Source organism: Neurospora tetraspora (genome assembly GCF_033439725.1).
Source record: "Neurospora tetraspora strain CBS 560.94 chromosome Unknown B0H65scaffold_3, whole genome shotgun sequence".
NCBI lineage: Eukaryota > Fungi > Ascomycota > Sordariomycetes > Sordariales > Sordariaceae > Neurospora > Neurospora tetraspora.
The window spans coordinates 2,117,200-2,135,130 of NW_026944385.1; the positions used below are offsets into that span (position 1 = coordinate 2,117,200).

A 17,931-nucleotide genomic window follows, 5' to 3' on the forward strand; every position below is an offset into this window, starting at 1 on the left:
TTAGTAATAATCTTTAATATTTATCTAAAACCGGAGCAATCTATATAGTAAGATTTAAAGGAGATAGAAGAATCGTAGTATTTGGTGCTTATTTATTTCTTATACTCAATTAAAAGGCGCTAAAATAATTTACGTTTCTACTTAATTTTAGAATGTTAATATTCGCTAACTATCTAAATAAATTTATTTTTAAAAAATCGAAATTATCGTTATTTTCTATTTTTAATTTAGTAAAATTCTAGAGTACGTTCTCCTCTTAGTTAGAGTTGTAATACTAACGCTATAAATAAATTATTAAATTAGAGTAAATTTTAATTTAATTTAAATAAGTTTCATATAAACATCATATTAAATTATACTAAGCGTAATTAATTAAACGATTCTTAATATATAGAAATTTATTATAGTCGGTTGGATAATAATCGGCGTTAATTTCGAACTTGTTTTAGATTAAATTATATTAAACTTCGAAAGGGATATTATCTTCCTTCTCCTAATTGTAATATTTAATAGAGTCGGTTTATTTAGTACTACAATAATAGGAATTAAAGCGCTCTCCATTATTAGGGTTAATTTTAGGGGGTAGGATTAAAAAGTGGGTAGAAACCTTAAGAGGAGCTTCGCTAGCATCCTTCTTGATACTAGGAAGTACCGTTTCTTTAACCTTTCCTTTATTTTTATTTTTAATTATTCCTTTACTAATATTTAAATTAATAATAAAAATTTTTAATCCCTTAATAGTATTTTCCTGTTTTATAAGGGAATCTTTTAATTATTAGACTATAGCGGGAATAGTAGCGCTATAACGGTCGGCTAAGGCGGGGACCTAATCGTAAATAATTTTAAATTTAATATTTAAGTAGGAAACAAAGTAATAAAATTCCAATACCTATTCCTTCTATATTATATATATAACAAATAATAATTTGAATTTTCAGATTATAGCCTAGGGGTCTCTATAATATAATTCGGTAAATTTTTTTTTAATTAAATAGCCGGAAAATAGGAAGTTTAAGGAAGGGAATAAAATTTAAAAGGGGATATTGGGGACGGAATTGCAAATAAATAATTTAATAATTTCTTCTATTTTTTATTTTAAATCGTTAGTAACTTCGTATTTGGTTAGGCGAATATTAAAGGCTTTCGTATTTTCAATTACCGTTATAATATATTAATCGAATAAATTAAAGGATAATTTAAACTGTTCGTTATCCTTTCCTATATTAGCGACCGCTTTAGCTAATACTTCGTTCGGTTACTTTAATAAATAATATATATAATATAAGGATTTTTTACGAAGGATTATAAATTTACTACGAGAGTATTCCTTATTAAGGTAGAGGCTATTATAGCGTTCCTTATTAAAATCTACGGCCTTATATATATTACTTTTAATAATAGAATTAATAATTTAATATTTAGGATTAAATTTCTTATTATTAATAACAATTTTCTTTTTAATTTTTAATTTAATAATTATATCCTCTTCTTATAAAGGGTCGGGATCGGAAAAGCTAGAGCCTCCTTTTCCATTACTATCTCCGCCCTCCTTTCCGAAGAAGGTATTATTACGTTCGTCGTTAGAAATATCCTCGTTATAATGATCGTTATCGTAGTTTTCAATCTATTCAATACTTTTACAACTACTGGCGCTATTACGTATTTAGCGTAGTAATACTATCGTATAGTTATTATAAATGTTCGGTGTTTTAAATTCTTATAATAGATCTTTTTGGTTTCGTTTTAAGATTCAGTTTTCTTAGGTAATTATTAGGTTAATTTGAAATAATGTAAGGGTATAGTATGGGTAAGTCGAAGGCAAAGTTAAAATTCTATTTATAATAGAAATTTTAGATAGGGAAAAGAAAAGAGGAAGAGAATTAAGTATAGGCGTATAGACTTAAATAAATACTTTAATAGTATAAGCGATAGTAGGACTTATATACGGGTTACTATTAATTAATCCCTTTATTTATATCCTCTTTACTTATATAGTAAACTTTATACGGGCTAAGATCTACCCTATAGCCGGTCTTGGTATAACCAATTGAAGGACTCATATCCCCTAGACCGTACTATACCTAGAATCCTCTATATATTTCATTCTAGCACCCTCGTGAACCACCTTCGTGCATAGCACCCAGACCTAGTCCGCCAGCGCCGTCACATTTATAGGCTTTCGATATATTAGACTATTAATATTACTAATTATTTATAATACTCCCTTCTATAAAAGAGGGTAAGAGGGTCGAAGGTAAGCCTTTACCCCTTTATACTAGTATATTTAGGAAGTAATATAGATTGCCCTACGTATATACGATAAAATTACTAGTTAGCGAGTTAAATATATTAGTTATTAAGGAAGACTATTATCTATTTTTAGTATTTGAATTAAATTAGAATAAGCCTCCTTATCTTTCTCCTAATATATCCTATATTAATTTATTTAATAGGATTCGGTAGATAAATATCTACGCCTTAAGTTAGCAGCTAAAGTAGTGCTTAAAGGCCGCCTGCGTAATAAAAGGGAACCGTTTAGTAAAGACCGTATCTTTATAATACGACCGCTAGCCGAGGGCGCTTTGTAATTATAGTTATAGAGGGTTACGCAGTCCTAAGCTACCTTATGTTAATAATTAACTAGCCTACGCGGGACGTTGAAGAATGCTATACCTATTAGTACTTCTATTCGTTATTACTATTTATAATACGAATTGGGTAATAATATCGAGGCTTTTAATACTATAAATATAATTATATTCTAACGATCCTAGCGGTCTAAGAAGGTGACTAAGAAAGTAACTTAGCTAAACGAGCCTACCTTACCTACCTAGTCCCGCTAACGAGAGCCTACCCTAATTGCTAATTATATTATTATCTTTAATTTTAAGGAGGAAGCTAGTTCTAATTCTAAGTCGGATTTTAGGCTCTCTATCTTATTTAATACTCTATCCCTCCCCTCTTCGAAGTCCTCTTCCCCCTTCTTTGTACAGTAGTCCTCGTTCTCCGTTAAAGAGTAGCTACCTTTTATAATCCTATACGACGACGCTATTTATTTCGATAGGGTAGAGATTGGATATGGCTTTTAAAAGTCAGATTTAGAAGAGTATTTTATTCCTTTCTATAAGAGGGAGCCGTATATATAAATGGCTAGGAATAATAAAACCCTAGAGCTATTTATAAATAAGTAATAGTAAGCCTACTTCGTTAAGGAGGTATAGGAGTAAAAGGAGGCCGCCGCTTATACCCTCCCCCCTCCTCTATATTGGTTCTTAAGGAATTTATTTCGTAAAATAGAGCCCTTGTATAGGGTGGCCTTTGAGAGGGATGGGGAGTAGGTAGAATAGCGTAAAGGTCGTTCTAATTACTTTAAATTATAGCTAAAAGTGAAGTAGGAGATCGGTCTTATTCGTTCTTTAGTATGGCGGCGATAGGGGTAAAAGTAGTGTTAGTATTACGGTTCTTTTACTAATAGGTATTACGAGTGCTCTCGTTATTTATTTAATATTAAAACGGTATAGGATTTTAGGAAGGATAAAAGATGCCATCGTTAGGTATATAACGAGGGGTGGGATTAGGATGATTCTGCGTAGTAGTTTTGGTATGAGGGGGAGGATAATTATGCTGACGACGAGAGTGATTTTAACTTGGTTCTTTTATGGTATGGGAGAAAGGGTGGTAGTAAGAACCCCATCGTGATTAGTGACGATGAGTAGATATTACTAAGTAAATAAATAAGAGATGGATTTGTAGTTAATACTACGAAAATATTACGGCTCTGGCGGTCTTAGTGCACTTGTCGATTTTAGCAGGGATGCTAGAAGACATGAGAAAACACGATTTTACTATACAAAACGATAATATTTACATGTTAGCTGGCATATGGGGTAGGGAGGGTGCGTGTAGTTTTGGGGGTGAGTGTGGGTAGGTTTTCTCTTGTAAAATGCCTGGGAATTTTGACGGAGGGGGGTGTGTGCATTTGGGCGATTGTGGATTTGGCGAGGTGGATTATTGGGGGGTATTATGGTACGAAGGGGTGTCCTGTTTGAGGGGGGAGAGGATGGACGGGTGGGTTTGGGGGTGATGGAGCCATAGAGGAGCTCTCTGATCTGTGGGCGTTAGAGTGGGAGAAGGGAGGGAGTCGAGGGGACAGTGATGAATTCAACAGCGAAGGTCTTGACACAGGAGCGTCGTCTGAGGCGAAGGTTGAGGCCGTGTGTATCAGGCATCTTGACGGTAATGGCTAGGGGGTATCCATGGGCAGCCACTGATGAACATATCTACCAGTTCGTCATGCACTCATCAAGCGAAGACCAAACTTGAACACCATTTTTCACTGATTTCATCCTGCGTACGAGGCCAGCACGCATCGAGCAAGGACCAATTCCGTGAGCAACAAGGTACGTCCTAGCACGCCTTGAGAAGGTTATGATGGATCATCGAAGAGACAAGACAGCCCACAACCGCGTCTACACATCCCATTGGATTTTACTAGATACACAAACCCTTAAATGGGGATGATGGGATCCGCCTCGCTCTTTACCGACCTCTTCACACAGAGTTACTACCTCTATCCAAGAGTACCTCTCGGTTGCCGAAATCCAAAACAATCACAAACATGGAAGCACAACCGCTCATCGCCCGCCCGCTTCGCTTTCGTCGTCGGATCGATCTCTGGCGAGTCTGGGACATAACCTACCCCTTCCTCATCGCCTTCTATGTCACCGCCATCGTTGTTCTTTCCATATCCGGCGTTCGCGCGGCGGCTAAAAGACATGTATCCGACCCAGGTAAGCTTCCTTGTAGTTAAGTTCCATGTCTGTCCAGCACACACACTCCAATGCCCTCCCGGAAGCGCTGTTCATTGGTCGTTGGGCGGCGTGAGCTAACAACACTAACAAAGACCACCCCTCTACATCAACCGCTCCCTCCTCCCAAGACATAATTGTCCACCTGCAAGAAGCCTACCAAGCCCTCCAATGCCACACCCAACAACAAACAGCCACGCTCCTATCCCTGAGCCCTGCCGGCCTCCTCGGTGCAGACCAAGTCTATGCCGGGAACATGATGCTGGGTTTGGGCAAGCTGCTGGTCGGAACCACGGCCTTGGTTACCTGGTGTGGGTTCTTGGTCATTGACAAGCGGAAGCATCCCTTGCATGCGGGGAATCTATTGAACTCGGCTGCAGTCCTGACGCTGGTGTGGCTTGCGTGGGGAGGGCTGGATATGGGGCTTTGGGTTGTTGGTGGGGTTTATGGAGTTCCTGGGTGTTTTGATGCTTGAGGGAGTTGGTGGTTTGGGTGCACGTTGTGGGTGTGTGATCCTGTTGTCGCCTGTCGGGGAATATTCGAGCTGCTCATAGTTTGGTAGAGGTATGTAGCAAATTCGAAACAGAGAGCGTTGTGTTCAAAAAGGCCGGAAAAAAACAGAACTTGGAAGCAGGAGAGGAACCCAGAGCATGAAGCTGAGAATAGTTGATGTAAAAATCTTTGTTGGGCTTCAGGTTTTTGAAGAAGCGAATGGTCGTAAGAATAATCCGAACACATCGATCACGGTCTGTATATCAGACTTTGGGTATACTCATCACGCATCCATGCGTCTTAAATATACCTTTGAACCCAATTTCTAGGCAGTTCCTGGATGAAAAATTCCTGATGGACCCTGACCGATGTGTTTCCAACTTATTGTAATACCCATCACAGTTTTGTAGTGGCCTTTCCCAAGTCCCAACTACAACGAGCGGTGTTGGACTGTCCCTGTTCGGTTTATTCTTGCGATCATTCGCACATCTATGCCGTCATCATCAGGGGCAAGTAAACAAATCGTCTTGCAACTCGGTGCGGATTTGGTGTGTTGCACCTGGTGTACTTATGCACCTATCACATCCCTGTTGTTCAACAATGTTCCAATGGCTGGATGGCCGAGCGGTCTAAGGCGCTAGACTCAAGAACAATGTTTCTTCTGCACTCAGTGCGGTGTATTCTAGTATCGCAAGATGCGTGGGTTCGAATCCCACTCCAGTCACTTAATTTTTTGCTTTATTTTTCTCCTTTTTGCCCTTATGTTCGTACTCTCCAGCGACGGGATGCTTCAGCTTTTTCTTACATGGCCTGCGGGGGCATCATGGTTGAGCGTGTGTTTGGGGCATGAAGGTTGATTTGATGTGAGGAGAATTACGGGATCGCATCACGAATTCCGATGGGTAGGTATTACCACCGGACTTGTTTGCAACCGAGCAACGGTGTGCAACTTTGAGTGAGCCGAGACGGATGAACTTCATTCAATAGCCCGTCCATTTCATTTCAAGTTTCGTGCTAGCTCTATCCTGAGGTTGTTCTCTTTTCGTACCGTTGAGCAGTGAACGCCTGAACGGCGTGTTTAGGGGGGATCGCGGAATTGAAGTGAGACGGAATGTTAGTTCGGACGATATGACATCTGTTTTTTTACTAACTCGGACAGGCCCCTGAGCCCCTGAGCCACAGGGCAGCGGAAATGGTCTTAGCTCTAGCACTAACAAATTTTTGGGCAAGCTCACCAGCCGCCCAGCTCCACAGAACATTCTCGTCTGGGTCGATGGAGGTGCGAATGCCCTCTCTTTTCGCTTCTCACCGGATCTTTTTGCCTATAAACCCCTTACGTCGCAGAAATTTCTGCGAGAACAAAGACTTCCACTTTCGCCAATTCTTCCAACACAAGTTGGGCCAAAGGCGCGTTCTTCAGCCTTGCTCCAGCTGTTTGAGCCACGTCTTTTGCGTCCAGAAACAAAAAGCGGCTGGACGTTGTTTTACGGCTTGCACTTCCAACCGGGCCCTGTGCGCGTTCTTTTGTTTCAACACGAAGCACGGTGTTCTAGACACGCTTGTATAGCTTTATGCTATCAGACCGTAGGTATATCATTCTCGTATGTTCAACCGGATTTGTTTGGGCCTTTCAACGCTTTTATCCCATGCGGTCTGGCTTTCATTCCATCCGAAGAGCGATTTAAGCTCCGAAGATTCTGTGGATCAACCTCGGCGAGCAGTGTTCATCATTGCCCGGCATCCAAGGGGACTGATCTATGTTAACAAGGTGGCGGAAATGCATGTATCTACATGATACAACAATAGTAGCTTTGATCAAGCGGTAGCAGGCTAATTCCCGTCGTGTTTGGGCGCCGGTGGTGGTAACTGAGGCGGAGGTGCCTGTGACGGCAAGTTGCGATAGTAACCGGATATGTGGTGCGGATGAGGGGGATAATTGTCCCAGCCGTTTCGCTGCTTCAAAAAGTTGTCCACTCTTGCCTCTCGGCCCAGACCGGCCGTTTCACCGTACCGTTGTCGCATCTCTTTGTTGATGGCGGCGTGCGTCTGCTCGTGAGCGTCCAGAAGAGCGACGCCGCTCTGTACACCATGTGTAGCGTGTTGCCAGCTGCCGATAACAACGAAGAAGGAAACGATGACGACGAATGCGCCGTTGGATACGAAGATGGGCTTTTGCTGCTGACCAGTACCTCCCGACTCTTGCTCATTACGCCATTGTTCCCAATCCTCCCATGTAGCGTTCATGCTCGCATTACCGGGGCGGCGGTGCCAGGCATTGTGATTCGAGGGGACGTCGTCGTAGCGCAGATCCGGATGGTTGCTCCAACCAAGATCGTAGAGATCGTACATGCGGCGCTTTTGCGTATTGCTTAGAATATCGTTGGCGGCGACGACGAGACGGTAGCGCTCAAGCTTGGTTGGATGAGGGATGTCGCGAAGCCCCGGGTGGGGGTGCCGGTCCGGGTGGTAAAGCTTCACCAGCTCATGGAATCGCCTCTTGTTATACGGATCGTTCTTGCTTTGCCCAAATATATCGTAGGGTGTAGGGTTTTTGGACGCGGGCCAATGCAATGCGGGGTGATCTTTCGGCAGCTCAGCGTCTGCTGCGCCGTGATGAACCGAAGCGAAACGGCGGGTTTGGAAAGCTCCCCGGGCAGTCGGAGCGATCGGACGAAGGTCAAAGAAGACGGGATCGACGGCTAGAGGACCACATAGCCGACTTGATGAGGTTGTTGCTGCCCGGACTAGCGTGAGCGAGCCATGGGTCGCGAGGGCGGCATTGCCGGGGCAGAGGATGGCGGCAGATTTCCAAGAAAACATGATGACGGCTTCAAGTAGTCATGTTGCAGTTCACTGAGGCTGATAGAGAACCATGGCTCCGGGCGCGATAATCCAGCGTGCCGAAAGTCGAGTAGGAGTGGAAGCCGGGAGGAGATGGTCGATGGGGATGGTGTACGGTGTTTGGTGGAGGGTGGGAAATGGATGATGTAAGTAGGTTCATGCTGGGAGCTCACCTCAGACATTGCCTGCCTGCGGCACCTTTGAGTGTGGGGCAACTCCCAACTACCTGTAGGTACCGTATGTACACCACCGAGGACGGCAGTGAAGTGACGGGCATGATGCACACACTCACCGATGTGGCCGATTTGAATCATATTTAACTGTTTTCCCCAGTGTCAGAGTTCAAAACATTTTGTTAAACTCTTCATCATTGAAATCCGAGGCTCTCTACGTACCAAAGATGGATGTGGATGTCGCCGATATCCCACCAGTGGATGACGTCGGTACAATGTACCGGGCAACCACCAGAACTACACTACCCACAACCTACAGGAAGGCACAGCGCTCATAAACCGAACTGCCCCTGAGTGGAACTGGAAGGCGATGCCGCGGCCGAGTTGTGGCCTGTGTGAGGAGGACGGGACATGGAAAGGTCGGTCCCGTTCGTGGTGGACACGATGGTGATTGTGCGGTACACAACTGGAAGGCGCAGGGTTCGGCAGGGAACATCAAGGGAACACGTGATCAGAGACCCTTCTGCACAGTTTTGACGAGACGCTCCGGCTCCTTCGTCCACTCCCAGAGTCCCAGCACTGAATCACGACTTCCGCACCGCCTCGCCTCGTCCAAGCTTCGGAAGTTTCCCTCAAACTCTCTGCCTTTCTGCCCCGCTTTCAGACGACCACCACAACAACAAACCATCACAACAGAAACACTTTAAGCTGCAAAGCACCATCTCGTCCCACTCTCCCGACGGCATCGCACACGTCTCTTTGATTCGCCCTCCATTTTTCACAGGCCAATCAAGACCCAGCCGTCGACACCGAATCGGATTCCTCGCAGCCTCTCCCACAAAAGACGTCGCTCGACTTCGAGGCATAGAAAAAAAATCAACGATTGAGAACGTCCTTGGTGCTCCCACACGAAACGAGCCTCCTCGCGACCTCATCTCCATCTACCACCGTATCACCTTTGCCCCACGACCGCTCGCGATAGGCCTTTGCCTCGCCTAGTTACGCCTATCTGGCCCTGCTCACCGTCAACACACCGAAATACAAAGGAGAAAGAGGGGATTCCCGCCCACAACTAGTGCTCCTCTCCCCTTGCCAGCCACCTGCCCATTTCGCTACACATCCCCGGAGACGAAGCCATCGTGCTATACGCTCTCCTTTTTGCAACATCTGAGCCTCCACCACAGGTTCCACAACCGAACAACGACCATCTGGCAAAATGTCCGACCAACTAGCGGATCAGTTGAAAGCTACTAGTCTGAGGTAGGTTGACCGCCTTCCCTTCTGTCCCAAACCCAGCTGACATGGTTGTGATAGCTCAGGCCCGGAAGACTGGAAAAAGAGTCTTAATCTACCTGCCAGAGACACAAGACAACAGACCGAGGATGTTACAAACACGAGGGGTCTGGATTGGGAAGACTTCATACACGACAGGGATCTCTTGATGGGTATCTTCGAGGCTGGCTTCGAGAAACCGTCCCCAATTCAGGAAGAAGCGATTCCTGTCGCCCTCACCGGCCGAGACATCCTCGCACGCGCAAAGAACGGCACCGGCAAGACTGCCGCTTTCGTCATCCCCGCCCTCTCCAAGATCAACCCCAAGGTCTCCAAGATCCAATGTCTTATCCTCGTTCCCACCCGTGAGCTTGCCATGCAGACATCCCAAGTCTGCAAGACGCTCGGCAAGCATCTCGGCATCAACGTCATGGTGACAACCGGCGGAACTGGTTTGCGGGACGACATTGTGCGTCTGCAGGACCCCGTACACATCGTCGTCGGAACACCAGGCCGTATCCTCGATTTAGCTGGCAAGCAGGTGGCCGATCTCAGCGAGTGCCCAATGTTCATCATGGACGAGGCTGATAAGCTCCTGTCGCAAGAGTTCACCCCCGTCATTGAGCAGCTCCTGCAGTTCCACCCCAAGGATCGTCAGGTCATGTTGTTCTCCGCCACCTTCCCTCTTTCGGTCAAGGATTTCTCGGACAAGAACATGACTAGTCCGTATGAGATCAACCTCATGGACGAGCTTACCCTACGCGGTATCACTCAATACTATGCGTTTGTTGAGGAGAAGCAAAAGGTTCACTGCCTGAACACTCTGTTTTCCAAGCTTCAGATCAACCAGTCCATCATCTTCTGCAACTCTACCAACCGCGTTGAACTTCTCGCCAAGAAGATCACCGAGCTCGGATACTCGTGCTTCTACAGTCACGCCAAAATGGCTCAGCAGGCGAGAAATCGTGTCTTCCACGATTTCCGCAACGGTGTCTGCCGTAACTTGGTCTGCTCGGATCTCCTCACCCGTGGTATTGACATTCAGGCAGTGAACGTCGTCATCAACTTCGATTTCCCCAAGAACGCCGAGACGTACCTTCACCGCATTGGTCGCTCTGGTCGTTATGGTCACCTTGGTCTTGCTATTAACCTGATCAACTGGGATGACAGGTTCAACCTTTATAACATTGAGCGTGACCTTGGTACTGAGATCCAGCCCATTCCTCAGACCATTGACAAGAGCCTCTATGTGTACGAGAACCCCGAGTCTATCCCCCGGCCCATCTCGACCTTCAAGCCTGTTACCCAACAGCCGCATCAGCAACAGCAACTGCAGCAGTCGCAACGGCCTCAACAGACCCAACAGCAACAGCATTTTCCAACACAGACACAGTTGTCGAACCAGCTCCCGCCTCAACAAGGCAACCAACAACTTGGCTTCAATCCCCAAGCTCAACAGCCTCATAGACCTAGCCCCCAGGCCCAGGGTGATTGGCAAGGGCAAAACGGTCACCAAAATGGCGCAGGTCCTTCCAACAACCAACCCAGACCCACCAACTACCAGAACAACCGCGGGCAGCCCGGTGGCCGCGGAGGTCGTGGACGTGGTTTCCAGGGCCAGGGAGGCCGTCAGAACCAGAACTACGGTGGTCAGCGCGGTCCTCGTACCCAAGGTCAGGGTCAGCCTCAGGGTCCACCGCCTGCCCAGTAGGGTAAACTCTCCCAACATTTTATGGAAGGAGGGGAATATGTGGTAATGTGAGGAGGCGTGCGACCATGCATCGCTTCCACGTTATTTTGTCTTTGGATTGTACATATTAGTCGTTTCTCTCGGCCATCTCTTTCTCTTTCCCTCGAACTGTGAATGGGCTACCATGACGACAAGCGTTGTCCCTCGGCCTGTCAGGTTTGCGTTTACGCTACGGCAGACTCGTATATCACACCCTTTACTGCCGACCCTGCAAACAGTTCAACGACATCCACACGGAACTGTACTACGACACAATCTCTCTTGGAGTTTGCCCTATTTCACGGATTTTTCGATACGGTCCAGCTTAATCCTGTTCGCATTCACGGCTTACAACGTTTCGGCATGGGCGCGGAGTCTTGAGCGGTGTGGGGTTTATACGTCTTTGTTGGCTTTACGGCGGAAGCGGCTTTATACTCCACGAGGCGCTGCGAGATTTTTTTCCTCCATTGAAACGCCTCTCATCCCTTATACCCAACACAGTTCCTCGTTCCTCGAATCTCCAGCCGATTTCACCTTTCGACACATGAGCAAATCAATTCTTTATTTTGGCTCTCACATTTTCATCATTTGATGATCGCACGACTCAACAACATCGGCTCTACAGGCGGATCAGGCTCTATGGATTACAAAAAGGCGCGCACGCAAAACTTATACACGACGGATGGACGGGCTTTTTGTCATGGCTGGCGGTTTCACAGATATTTCGTGTTTACGGAGGAGGGATCGGCTTCTGTTTCGTTTTGTTATGGTGGGCTCACATAAACGGCGTCATGGGTTTGGCTTTTGGGCGGCGCGTGGCGTGATGGTCAGCCAGGGACAGCTGGCTACAGCTGATCATGGTTTGGAACGGATACCATTTTTAGGTTGCGCCTCGCTGGTTTTGTCTTTTTCTCTTTTTTATTCTTCGGACGACTTGGGGTATGGATCTCGAGAGGGAGTTGCAGCGTGCTGGATTCATGGTGGCGGAAGGAGATATGGACATCTAGATAGCTCGTCGACATCTTACAGGACGGGTGGTTGTCTGCATTGGGAGGAGACGGGTGGCAGGAACGGCCGGAACGCGACTTGGTCCTCACTTGAGCAAGAATTGGTGGTGACGTCGTAGGATGGTCACGCACTGGTTCTTTGCAGATGGAGGAAGCGAACTGGGAAGGAATGGCACAGCGAATGGAAGGATTGGAGGATATCTGGTGAGTTGGAGGACGAGACATACCTTTATCTCGACAGTTGATATTGAGGGGAGCGGGGATGAGTGGATGTTCAGTTGTGGCTGGGAAAGCTGTGTTTGGTGTTCCTTCGGGAGGCTACATTCAGCGCCATCCACATAGCTGGTTGTCCAGCGAACCTTTGTGGTAATGCAGCCATGACACTGCTGCACGACCCAAGATACTTGCCGCAACGCCAAGGATTGTCAGCCATTGCTCATCCACCGCTTTTGCCCTTGTCCGGCTTGTGGTGTTTGTGGACGGCTGGCATCCGTCATTGTGGGAAGGAGGCATATCGGGAACTCATGAATCCGTATGCCATGACAACGACCATCACCCCTGGAGCCTTGGTCCGAACCAGCAGTCTTTGGCTCAGGCACGCGTGCAAGAGAGCCACTGCTATACGGGGCATCGAGAGGCCGGATGAGAAAAAGAGACGAAAACCATGATAAAACAACAGGAAAGAAAGAAAAGAAGCGGGAGACAGCCATCAGATGGACACGATTTGACGATGACGGAGATGCGACCTGGGGAGCATGGACCGTGACGAATGGTGGACCTCTGGACAAGGTAGATAGCATTTGGTGTTCACATGAATGTTATCTTTTGTCTCTCATAACAATTCTCGCGATTCTTGTTCTGTTTTGTCGTTGTGATTTTGAGTTGATGCTTCAGGTTTCAGCGAGAACAAAAGATGATGCGCGAAATCGTGAAGCCGAGATTGAGGAACAGCACCGGAGACCCCGCTGGCCGATGGGACGAAAAAAAAAAACGGAAAAAAAGTAAGTAAATTGATCCGACCCAGGCTCGATCTGGGGACCTTCAGTGTGTTAGACTGACGTGATAACCAACTACACCATCGGACCGTTTTTTGTTGAATGGCGCTCCAAAGCATCATCTCAAGTACGTGACTGCCACAACTTTAATCTTGAGAATACCCCCCATCGACAACCGGAAGGAACTGAGGTCGGCAAGAAAAGTGGTTATGATGCACATACGGAAGGAGCTCTCCCTTCATGCCTGCCTCGGCCATTTTCCGTTCACTTTTCTGACATTGAATGTATGTGAAAACTCATCTTTCCAAACTGCAATTCAATTCTACTTCCATTCCCCTTCCGCGACTGGTTTGTGGACTATTACAGATTTTTGCACGATCCTGCGCAAGCAGCGCCCTACCGTTAAACACTTCATCATTAGACACCAGGATGTCCCGATATGCATCCTCGCAATTCCGGCGGTCCGGTCCTCCTCCCTGCTCTTAGGTTTAATGCATTATGCAATATGCACCCTGCCCCCCGAGAGGCACCCTTTCAGTCGATAGTCTCACTCTCCAAATAACAAACCCATCAATACCAGGACACAAACTCGCCAGTTTGCCCCAAGAACCACCATATCCGCACTGACCATGACGCATACAAAGACGAGCCATGCTTCCTCCACGAGAATGCAGGGGTCTCATCGCCGTCATATGCTCGGCTCTATGGCGCAAAAGAAGGCCGCCCGTTGGCCAGTCTGCCATTTTCTCATCAAGAAAGGATGCCGTGGGCTTGCATCCTCCACCCCCACAAGAGGAACAAAGTGTTCATCCATTGCACTCGGCACCATCTCATAGCGGCAGGGGGCGGCGGGGGGTTGGCCAGATGCGATGGGTAGGCATGGCAAACAAAGAACGACAGCCTCCAGTACGTGAACACTTGGCTTGGCCCGCAACGCCACCTGCCGGATTCCCATTCTCGCAAAGACCTTCCAGAACCACACGCATCTAGTGAAGCCCTCGGGATCGGGCATTCCACTTGGTCTCTTGTCCATTGAGGTCTAGACTTAGGCGCCGTTCAGCTGTCAATAATCTGACGAGTTCTCCAAGCTGCCGGGTGTGAACACATGGACCCCCAGCACTCCCGCCTCACCTCTTCCAGCTTCACAAGTTCTGTCAACAGACTGTATACTTCTTTGTCCGCCCTTCCCAGCCAAGCCACGTCTTTGTCCCTAAATTTGCTCTGGCCACGAGATCGAGTCCAGGCAACCAATTCTCCATCTTTCTCCCCAAAAAAGAACTGTCCCCAGTACATACGTTGCCCAGTTGACAAGTTGATCTTCGTCAATAGATTTTCGGCAGCAAGCGAACGCTCCACGACCCAATTGCCGGTCCGCAGTTCATGAGACATTTTCAAGAGAAGAATCCAAATTTCATTCATCCGATAAACCACCTAAGGCCACCAAGGAACTCGGCGATATCCCAAGCAGGGTAGAAGATCAGCCGGCTCCAAGTCTGCCACGCAGAGGTAAAATACCAGTCTACTATCATCCAGGTGCTCGGCTCGTTACCAGAGGATGGAGGCACCTCCGCCTGCTGGCTGGCGTCCGGCGGCCAGCGCTGCTGGGCCTGTCGACTATATCCTTGCCGGCATATCGACAACATTGGGAACCATTACACGGTTTATACGATCCGTTCGAAACGCGCATGCGGACCTTTCTTCATTTACCCGAGAGCTTTCTGACATGCGCCTCTTACTCGAGCTGCTGCGTGACGAACACAGTATTCCTCTCTTGTTGCAAGCGCAGGTACTGTCGCTTCTGGAGGATTGCGGTAATGTGCTCAGTCGGATAGAGGACATTCTGATGCAGTGTCATGGCGCGGATGAATGGGTCTCTTCAGGAAGGGCAAATATGGCGGAGCTTCGAGGGGATATTGAGACGTATCGGCGTGCGCTGGGACTTGTCCTTGATGTTGTGAATTACCATCAGTAAGTTTTGCCTAATCGCGTTCCTTGAACTCTTCTTCACCCAAAATCCTCTTGAAACTGACGTTTTCTGTAAGTTCACCATTCAATTCCGACACCAGCAACTTAGACACCTCCAAATCCCAAATAACGACCGAAGTAGACCGGTTGCGCAGTCATACTGCGTTGACAGGCCTCGACAATAGGAACACTTGGCTGGAACCATACATGAATGCCGTGATCAATTGCTTGGAGATCACTGGTGCCGATTCCCCTGTGATCAAAGGCGATGGCCCTCCCAAAGACCTGTAAGTCACATGAGACCTTTGCAATGTCATGAGAAGGCCCGCTAACAGAACCGAGAAACAGTGATTCAACGTCCACACCCGATGTCGATGCCGTACAGAACGGTGTTAGATCTTTAAATCTCGAGTCACAGCAACCGGCAACACCCCCTAGCGCCCCAACACAGCAAGAAGTAAAACAGTCATCGCCAAAGTACGTCATAAACAGCGTCTACGAAACAGCGGGGCCATGGTACCCCCCAGCCGGAGCCATAGCACTTCCCTTCTATAACGGCGGAGAGAACCCTGCATCAGTTGCTTCAAGTCCGAGGAGAGAACCCCAGCAAGTGTCCCCACGACTTCGGAATTCGCCTCTGGATCCCTCGAGACATGCCCCAACACCGGAGTCTCCTACATCCATACAATTCTCACAAAGGGCACAGTCACCCCCTTCTAGCCAACAAAGCTGGGACCGAGGTTCTCCATCCGCGAGATCCGAACCTTTCGAAGCAAGTTATGTACCACACCAGGACCTACGAGCTGACCGATGGTCCGAACCTCAGCCAATTCAGAATCCCGAACAGTATGGGTTTAAATCCACACCACAATCGCCACATCAAATGCTACGCGCTGCAACAGCTGGCTCTGTTGGAGCCTCCATATCGCCTGGTGAAAGCTCGCGAGGTTATTTCCCCAACCCCCAATCATCCGGGTCGTTGGGGTCAGGGACCTACCGCCTTGGTTACGATAGTGGGATCTTTTCGTCTACGACCGCGCCGTCTATAGCTACAATGTCGACTAGCACATTGTCAGCAAGTACCTTATCCCCGGCTACTATACACGATTCTCGCTGGTCACCACCGTCCCAGTCCCAAAGCCAACAATGGCCAGCAAACACCACTCCTCTCAGTCCTACCCCTCAATGGTCTCACATCAAGTCAGCGGGTCACGTAACCGCATACAAAAGCAGCACAGTAACTGTGCAATCACACCGAGCCGAGCTTGTGCCTGTACGACACCTTACCGACAAGGGCAAAGGCTCCGACGTCTTCCATATCGACTGTTCACCAACCGCCTCTTATTTGGCAACCAAGCATTCCAATAACACAGTTAAGATATGGGCGATTGCGAAGAACACAGTCCATAGCACTATCAAGATCAAATCGTACGTGCCGGCGCAGCCCCGTTCAAGAGAGTACTTTGTCCGGAGCCATTCAATTCTATCCGAAGGTCCCACGTCCCCTTGCTTTATAGGAATCACTACGCATTTCGGGTTGGATCTCGAGATCTACAACTTCACCAAGGGAGGATCCGGAAAGAAGGTCCAGGTTATTGACGAAGCGCACCGTTGGGCCGCCAGCCACAAACTCGACAACAGTTACGCCCCCCTTGTGATATACCGGCCCGGGGCTGACCGGATCGATCGGTACTTCCTATCACGCAACCCGGGTGCTAAGAAGCCCTTCTGGGAAGACGCAAGCAGCTGCATTGATCTGACAAAGGCCGATCTTCCCTTCCTTCCCAAGTGGCCGGAGCTAGCCTTCTCCAACGACTCACCCTTCCTAATAGCTGCCGCAGGCCCCAGACCTGGCGATCCGCCCAGAGATATCAACTCAAACATCCTCCTCGTGGCCTGGCATCTTACTCCAGTCCAAGAAGCCAAACTCCAAGCGCGAAGTCCCGTTAACAGCGTCCATTCACACATCCAAGAGTCCGGCGATCCAAAACGACACAAACCCTACCGTTTCTGCGCGCCCGCTTACACGCAACTACAGACCGCCCTGCCCTCCGTCCTCGTCTCCCACGGCAGCGTGACCGTCTCCATCTGGATTCCCGCCAGCCACGTCAACATCCCGCTCCCCGGCGGCAAGTTCAGACAAACACGAGTCCCAACGCCCGAGCGCTTCGTCCTGGTGTGGGACATGCCCACCAACACGACCAGACTGATCCCCATCCCCAACGTGCAGGCGTGCGTGTCGCCAGACTGTCGGCTCGTGGCGTACTGCGATCCCGAGATACAGAAGTTTGTCATCCTCGATGTGACGACGGCGGAGATGGTGTGGAAGTGGCCGGATGCGGCGGCGGTGAGCGGGTTTGCGAGCTTTGGACAGTTTGAGGCGATCAAGAAAATCACGGTGTTTGAGTTTAGTCCGGATGGAAAGTGGTTGATCGTGGGCGATGCGAGTGGTGCGTTGGGCGTGTATGAGGTGAGGGAGGCGGGGACGAGGTTTGAGTTGTTGGATCAGAGCTCGTTAAAGGGAGTTTCGGAGCTTGGAGGAGGGAATAGTCTTCCAAGGGGAAATGTTGCGGAGCTGATGTAGGAAATTGTAGGTGGTGGGAAGTCTGGTAACGGTGGCACATCTGTTTTAGCATGTTTGCATGTAGT

General features: G+C 48.0%; 5 protein-coding genes and 2 non-coding genes across 7 annotated transcripts; 5 read left to right on the plus strand and 2 right to left on the minus strand.

The window, feature by feature from the left end:
- Positions 1-4,618: 4,618 nt before the first annotated feature.
- On the plus strand, positions 4,619-5,283 carry B0H65DRAFT_522200 (uncharacterized protein; the record flags this gene model as incomplete). The annotated part of the gene is made up of 2 exons (XM_062828770.1): positions 4,619-4,805; positions 4,940-5,283. The coding sequence occupies 2 exons, from the start codon at positions 4,619-4,621 to the stop codon at positions 5,281-5,283; spliced, it is 531 nt and encodes a 176-aa protein (XP_062682948.1).
- Positions 5,284-5,910: 627 nt separating this feature from the next.
- B0H65DRAFT_t167 lies at positions 5,911-6,024 on the plus strand. Its single transcript has one exon. It is a non-coding gene; the product is annotated as a tRNA-Leu (tRNA).
- Positions 6,025-6,386: 362 nt separating this feature from the next.
- On the plus strand, positions 6,387-6,999 carry B0H65DRAFT_157921 (uncharacterized protein). The gene has a single exon (XM_062821189.1). It carries the CDS (start codon positions 6,493-6,495, stop codon positions 6,865-6,867), a length of 375 nt encoding a protein of 124 aa, XP_062682949.1. The 5' UTR covers positions 6,387-6,492; the 3' UTR covers positions 6,868-6,999.
- Positions 7,000-7,130: 131 nt separating this feature from the next.
- B0H65DRAFT_441454 (uncharacterized protein) lies at positions 7,131-8,120 on the minus strand (the record flags this gene model as incomplete). The annotated part of the gene is made up of 1 exon (XM_062825526.1): positions 7,131-8,120. The coding sequence occupies one exon, from the start codon at positions 8,118-8,120 to the stop codon at positions 7,131-7,133; it is 990 nt and encodes a 329-aa protein (XP_062682950.1).
- Positions 8,121-9,393: 1,273 nt separating this feature from the next.
- On the plus strand, positions 9,394-11,379 carry B0H65DRAFT_157935 (P-loop containing nucleoside triphosphate hydrolase protein). Its single transcript, XM_062821190.1, has 2 exons — positions 9,394-9,574; positions 9,629-11,379. Exons 1-2 carry the CDS (start codon positions 9,531-9,533, stop codon positions 11,295-11,297), a joined length of 1,713 nt encoding a protein of 570 aa, XP_062682951.1. The 5' UTR covers positions 9,394-9,530; the 3' UTR covers positions 11,298-11,379.
- Positions 11,380-13,333: 1,954 nt separating this feature from the next.
- On the minus strand, positions 13,334-13,407 carry B0H65DRAFT_t208. Its single transcript has one exon. It is a non-coding gene; the product is annotated as a tRNA-Val (tRNA).
- Positions 13,408-15,160: 1,753 nt separating this feature from the next.
- On the plus strand, positions 15,161-17,866 carry B0H65DRAFT_507859 (uncharacterized protein; the record flags this gene model as incomplete). The annotated part of the gene is given in 7 exon segments (XM_062828177.1): positions 15,161-15,285; positions 15,360-15,569; positions 15,679-15,739; positions 15,749-16,128; positions 16,332-16,338; positions 16,348-16,495; positions 16,800-17,866. Coding segments are annotated over 7 exon segments (1,998 nt in total).
- Positions 17,867-17,931: the final 65 nt, after the last annotated feature.

Coding starts and splice junctions, on each gene's coding strand:
- B0H65DRAFT_157921 (XM_062821189.1), top strand. CDS start 6,493: ATGGTCTTAGCTCTAGCACTAACAAATTTTTGGGCAAGCTCACCAGCC.
- B0H65DRAFT_157935 (XM_062821190.1), top strand. CDS start 9,531: ATGTCCGACCAACTAGCGGATCAGTTGAAAGCTACTAGTCTGAG. Junction 9,575..9,628: donor TTGAAAGCTACTAGTCTGAG/GTAGGTTGACCG, acceptor TGGTTGTGATAG/CTCAGGCCCGGAAGACTGGA.